The 7478-nt window shown below is 27.3% G+C and overlaps 1 protein-coding gene across 1 annotated transcript in view; it reads left to right on the top strand.

Moving 5' to 3' along the window:
- The first annotated feature begins 6082 nt into the window (after nucleotides 1-6082).
- The window catches only part of LOC126894757 (uncharacterized), a 239303-nt gene continuing 237907 nt past the window's right edge, over nucleotides 6083-7478 (top strand). The window contains exons 1-2 of the mRNA XM_050665999.1: nucleotides 6083-6192; nucleotides 6442-6499. Coding sequence (XP_050521956.1) covers nucleotides 6190-6192; nucleotides 6442-6499 — 61 coding nt within the window. The 5' untranslated portion in view covers nucleotides 6083-6189. The remainder of the gene's footprint in view (nucleotides 6193-6441; nucleotides 6500-7478) is intronic.

Here is a 7478-nt window from a genome sequence, read left to right on the forward strand (position 1 = left end):
ACAAATCGTATCTAGTTGACGACTTTACCCTTAAAAATTTAAAAATTTTCCCACATTCCCCGCAAATGGGGGAAATATCTAAAAAAATTACAAATATAAAAATCGGTAAATTTTGTCATTTTTTCACTTTTTTTTTTTAAAACTTCTACAACTTTTTCAAAAATAAACAAATCAACATACATTTTTTTTATACTAAAACCTTAGATATTTCCCATTTATTTGATTTCATTTTTTTCTATTTAATAATTACAATTTCAAACTTGCAAGTTGAACTATAAATAATAGTAACAAATTCATTTTTTTTTTTTATTAAAACTTTCACTTTAAAGGACAATAAAAAGTAGGTTTACATTTAACATATTAAAAATCAAAATTAATAATAATTTGAAAAAAATTAATTTTAAAAATTATATAATATATAATTAAAAGAATTACTAATCTGGGTTTAATTAAGGAAATAGAAGTTGATGTTGCATTTGTAATTATCCATCATTTTTTTAAAATTAAACACAACTACAGACTTGCATCGAAGCGTTTCTTATGATAGTGATTTTAGTCACTGTCAGATTAAATCTATACTGGACCCAACTATGCAACGTCTCCACTATGCCGCGAACCCACTGTGTTGGGTTCTTTTTTCAGCATGGGCGTTCAACGTTTCCGCCAAATCTGATTAAGGTAGGTTTTTTGTTTCAGCCAAACCGTTTATACCTGTCTATAAATAGAAGCTTGAGAACCACTGGTTAAAATATATGCCAAAATAATCTGATAATAATTATCTATTATTAATTTAATCGAACTTTTTACTATTTTTTATTGTTATTAGATAGCAGTGCATTGATAATTGTTAATCATTTTATTCACATTTTAATTAACAATTTTTTTAAGGGCATCCTTCAATTAATAAATTTTTTATACATGCTTAAGATAATTATCTGTTAGAATTTATTTACCTAGGTAAAACGCCATATTTTCTTTATAAAATAATGCCTATGTGATAAAATAAGTAATTATTCAAAACGACGTGACCTTATTTAGAGGAGGTTAAGGGGGTCAAAAATTCTTGGGGGCAAATGTCATTTGATAGTGATAGGACAAAAAATTACTTTATTTTGTCTATTAATATTAATACAGGCCTGAACGTAACATTCAATAAAAGCCAAATAATTTGATACTGGCAACTACCTAATCTGCCCGTATGCTAATATATTTCTATGATTACTTATGAAAAAAAAAACATTTTTTTTGTTTTTACTTAATTTTTTTTATGTTATGGAAAAAAAAATTCATTTTGTAGTCCAGTGTTATTGTCAAAATGGACAAATCTACTGCGGGAAAAATGTCATAAACCGTTGTCTAATATCTCTTATGTAATTTTGATAACTCAATTTCTAAACAAATAAGAGGTATTTTACAAACGTATCATAGTATGTAACCATAGAAAACAAAGAATGAATAGGGTATTTGTATATTAATGAAGATGCCGCTATCCTAGAGAGCATATATGTATATCACTGTCTCACAAAGATGCTCAGTACCATAATGGTTCATGTGGTTATGAGTGAAGTCATAACCATAAAAAATATTATCCACATTATAATATGACTCATAGAAATAAGAATTAGTAGTTAAATTTGTTTATGGAAATAGAAAATTTAAATTTAAAGAAAATTTCGGTCTTAGGACGGCCTTTGGGAACGTGTCATAAGACACATCCAATAGCTTATCTAATCATTATTGTCCATGTAGAGAACATAGAAGAAGTTTATTAACATAAAAAATTTACTGCATATAAAATATCATATGGGTATTCAGTAAGTAGATAATCAAGTCAATTGTTATAAAAAAATAGAAACTCGTGTCTTTATTGAATTTTTCCATGAATATATAAAAGGAAGCTACTTAGAACGGACTTCGGGAACGTGTCATAAGGCACCATGGCCTACCCAGTAATAATTGTCTATATGGGGAAGGTTTGAGGGGTTTAATTTTTGTATTACATTAACTATGCTAAGAAGATAAAGCATTAATCTTCATAATATTCGTTTACTTTTTTTTTAATTAAGGGATTCAAAAATTTAAAAATCGTAAATTTGGTACATAGTAGTTTTTTTTTTGGGGGGGGAACTTCGATTTGTTAAAGTTCTTCTACTATATAACTATTATATTTATTGTAATTTCTTACTCGACTCGTACATCTCATCAATACGTTCCTGCCATTTATAATCCAAAGTCATTAATTTAAAATTCTTAAATTCAACTTAAAAAAATACCGAATTATTTTATGAATAAATTATTTGCATCGATAATTTTATACGTAATTCTTAACTAAACTCATCTGAACCTGTGCACTATAAATATGACCAACATCATGTGTGTAGTATGTTTAAACCAGTGATTAAAGAGTTCATCTTCTATTGTCCGAATTGACGCAACAAACTGTCAACAGATGGGCTAAGAGTCACGGCAATGACGTCAATGGCTGAGGCGAAGTGTCAGTGACACANTGGGCTAAGAGTCACGGCAATGACGTCAATGGCTGAGGCAAAGTGTCAGTGAACGAGACTGTACCTACTAATATCCATCCTAGGTAGGTGTCAAGAGCGGAGGGTAGACTTTTCATGTGTATGATCTCCGCCTTTGGACGTACAGTATGTGGAAAGACATCTCCGCCCAACAACATAATTATCGTACCGGGTGTGTCGAAGTGGGGATCGGCGAACAACAAGTCGTGATATTGCTCACGTACTTTCGGTGGTGAACGCGCAATCGGCATGAGACGTGTTATTTTTTATAAAACTTTTGAATCATTATAAGTAAAGACTGCTTCTAATGCATAGTGTGGTATAAACGAGCATTTAGAACTGCCCTTTATTTGGTTTACACGGTTTTGCTGATAATCTCGAAGAGACATTTACGACGTGGTAAGTCAAGACATGATAAACAATCTGACGTAATCGCTGATATTTGGTAGCGCCATACAAAAACGACCAACATCACGTGTGGTAGTATGTGTAAACCAGTAATCATGTTTATATACAATATATAATTGTAAAGGGCGATTTAAATGTAAAAACAAAAAATGTAATGATTATTCAAAAGTAAAAACCTTATAAATATCAATAATCAGAGTGTTCCAAGAGAAAATCAACTGTATTTTTAGTATACAGAGAGTTTCAAAATACAGAGCTATCCAAAAATATAAACCATGTAAATATGAATATAAAAAATGATACAAATACAAAATATATAAAAATTTTAATATACATTCTGAATGTAATGAATTAATCAAATAAATTCGAATATATAGGCGTTCCAGATGTATAATACATGCACTTTTGATTACACAAAGTTATTCAATTGTAAAAATCATATAAATATCAATAATCACAGTGCTTCAGAAGTAAAATTAACAAATGTAATATTTATAATACTATCCTAAATATCATTAAACAGATATTATTATGTAGCTTGTCAGCTATTTTGTTTAAATAACACCCCTTGACATTTAAGTGCATGTTCGTTCTACAGCAATGTTTTTCCAATATAGGAACATGATCGTCGATTATTATGTAATCTCGACTCGGAGCGTACAAATGATTAGTTATTACAAAAAAGTTTTTTTAAAATTGTTGATGTCATTTGCATCTGCTGTCGCTGTCGGTACTGTTTATAATCAAATATTATAACGTAATATATATATATATATATATATATATATATTATATATACCGAAAAGTCATGCTGGACATATATCGGTTAGTTCAATTTTATCGAAAACTGAATTGTGAAGAAGGGCTACGTTAGAGTGGTCCTTATTTATAGATTATGAAAATTTTTTTTTAGAAATTCCTTGGTCTCACCCCCCAAATTTGTTTATATACATGTAAAAACAAACCAAAAAAAATTTCACTTCAATCAGACAAGTTTAACCCATGCCTACTCGGGGTTGAAAATTGGACAATAGAGGTAGTTTTCTAGTATTTTGTACTTAATTCGGAAATGAGGGATCATAGAAAAAAAATTGTAGAATATAAATTATTGATNAGAAAAAAAATTGTAGAATATAAATTGTTGACAATGTTATGGAATATAAGTTTATTTCTTACACATTTTTTTTTAAACTCATTAGTTTTCGAGCAAAATTTAAAATTATATTATATTTTATCGATTTGTCCAAATTGGAATATTTACGAATACTACATTATATTTGACAAACATTTAGAGATACGAATACATATTTTATACAAAAATCGTTTATTATTTAATTATTAACTAATTCAGCACAAAACCGTGGTGTGTGCTAAGCATCCATCCCCCCCCCAAAAAAAAAAAATTAAAAATTCACAGTTGAAAAAAAATTGCTGATGTTACAAATGTATAAATTATACTAATTGTTTTTCTCAGTTTCAAAATTGTTTACATCATAATAAAGTTGATTTTTTGTTCTCGGGATTATTTTTATAATCCTTGAAAATTTGTAATAAATACTGTTTTTGATTTTCATCATTCGTTAAAATTGTGTTGAACTCTGTTATAAGTTGTACAGTGCAAAAAAAAATATTGATTAATTTGATATATCAAACAGTTATAACAACATTTATGTATACTGGGGTGACTGATTATAATATATACAAACATAAATCACAAAAAGAGTATAAAATAAATTGTAATATACTGTATTACACATGGACTGAAAAGTCCCAAAGAAAACACGGATTTTTCATTAAAAATTGACTTTATTCTTCAACATTATCTCCATCAAGAGCAACACAATCATTCCAGCGCCGCTCTAACATTTGAATACCGTCTTGCAGAATGATTAATCTTTTGCCTCATAATAGGCCTCAGTTTCACTGATAACCTCTTCATTCGAGCGAGATTTCTTGCCGGTGAGCTATTTTTTTTAATCTGCAAATAGCCAGTGCTCACTGGAAACCAAAGCTGGAGAATATGATAGATGAGGAACAATTCGATTTTTAATTCACCTATTTTTGACATTGTGTTTTTTGATTTGATTATACCTTATAATATTAATATTCATCGACTACCTTGAGAAGGGAAATACCACTAACAGTCAATATTATATAGCATTATTGGAGCGTTTAAAGGCCGAAATTACAAATAAATGACCGCTCTAGCTGACGTTACATTTAAATACTAGATACTAGATAATATTTAAATACTAGATACTAGATACTATTTAAATACTAGATCATAGGGCTTATGTTATGTCAAAGTTCAGGTGTGACGTCATAGAAATTGCCTCAGGTCAGACTTCAAGTCAAGAATAATAGATCATTGTTCTGAGAACAATAAATGTCGAATATACTAAAAATATTATTGAGTTTAGCGTTAATTAGATGACGCGCTCTAGCCACAACTCCGACATCTACTCCCAGTTTAGCTCACATGGACGGAGTTTGTAAATGGTGATTTTCGATTAACCAATTTTAAACAAAGTTATAACAGCTTAAAAAAACGTAAATTTTAGAAGGCTATAACTTTTTTTAAAAATTGTATATTAAAAACCGTCTGTATACATATGTAGAAAATGTTGTCTTGTTTTTACGACTTCAAGCCTCAAAAATCTAAGATCGCCCGGAATATGTTTTGTTACGCCGAAGAAAAGTACCTGAAAGCTCTTTTAAACGTCGTCACAATACGAATTTGATTCAATCAGAGTAAAATATTTAAAATATATACAAAAATGAGAGGTTAGCTTTTTATTACGTTACAAGTATAAACATAATAAGAGCAAAAAAATCTACACAACAGCTCAACAAATATATAAATAACTTTAATTATTGATGATTTATAATTAAAAATTTAATAGATAATTATTAAATATATTTTTTTGATATATTACGTATTTATAAAATTTTAATATACTTTTTTAGTAAAATATGTATTTGCATTCGTTATTTACTGGTCATAAAATAAAACCTAATATAATTTTTGTGTTTTTATAGTGCTAAAAATACAAATGATATTTCACGATAAAAAAGCATGATGTGTTTCAATATTTCATATATTTTTTCTGCAAACATACTATATTTATTTTGTTTATTATTAGAATTATTTCTTGTTTGCCGATACGTTTAATAATTACTTCAAGTCATTATAAAATCTATTTCAATTAAATTTTTATCAAGTCTTATGAAAAATTGTTTGAAACTATAGACAACAATGGTAAGTAAATTTTTTTTACTTATCTTAATATTTAATTAATAGATAGGATAATTAGTAGTAAAATTATAAATAATTACTTTTAAAAATGATTATTAAAAAATGATCAATTCTACTGAAGTTGTTAAAGTATATCTTTTCTAATTTATTACTAAAAATATGTTTCAAAAACATTTTAGTTCGGTGAATATAGATATTAATCTGATTTTCATAATTATTGATATTGTTTTAAAATTAGAAAATTTGTTTCAGAAATTATATATTTTATCAATATTATTTTTTTTGGTGTTCACCTCATTTTATTTGGAAGGTAAGTAACTCTAAATATTATATTAAGTGATCCGTTTATCATAGTCCACAAAATTATTCCCCACATAAATACACAAAAATTAAAACAAAATATATTTTTTCTTTTTAAAAACACAGGTACTTGAACGTTTGTTTGCTTTTATCTTATACGTTTTTATTAGAATAATGGTAGTAGACTTAAAAATGTGGTATTTTTGATTATAATTAGAATACATAGTTTTAGTAACACAAAATTATCTAAAAAAATTTAATAAACAAAAAAAATATCAAATTAACAATGTGCTAAATTACTCCTAAAAAAAATCTTACCCTTATTTTTGTTAAATTCTTCAGGCGCCCTTGTATTTGGCTAACGAGGACAACATAAATCATCACAATATATTGAAATTTGACTTATAACTTGGATAATAACAAATACCTTGATATTTTCAGACTAAATCTGTGAAAAATAGAGTATATTAATCAGTTAAATAATCTAAGTTTCATTTTTACACACCCTTAGCATTTTAACTTGATTAATATTAATCTAAAACTTGATAATTTTTGGATTTAGGTATAGGTGTTAAAATTTGGTATTGTGTATAACAATGAAAACCTTTAATATGTTTAGTATTAATTAACATAAGGATTATTTAGACAGAATTTTTATGATACGTAAATAATAAGTCTATTTGGTGATATTTTTATGAAAACATTTATTTCATTACAAAATTCAATATAATTATTTTTTTGTTAAAGTATATCAATAATAAACTAGATTGAGTGTCTCTTTTTTTAGTTTCGATGCGAAGCTGAGAAGGTATTGGTTTTACTAAGATGTGTTTTTTTTTTTATTTTTTTATTTTTTTTTTTTTGTGTCTGTTACCACTTTTTCTCAGCTCTCACCGAACGGATTTCTTTCAACGATACGTCAAAAGATCACAAATCGTATCTAGTCGAAGACATTACCCTTCAAAATTGAAAAAATTTCCCTCGTTCCC

This window comes from Daktulosphaira vitifoliae, unplaced genomic scaffold, assembly GCF_025091365.1.
Source record: "Daktulosphaira vitifoliae isolate Bord-2020 unplaced genomic scaffold, ASM2509136v1 Scaffold_1, whole genome shotgun sequence".
NCBI classification, from domain to species: Eukaryota; Metazoa; Arthropoda; class Insecta; order Hemiptera; family Phylloxeridae; genus Daktulosphaira; species Daktulosphaira vitifoliae.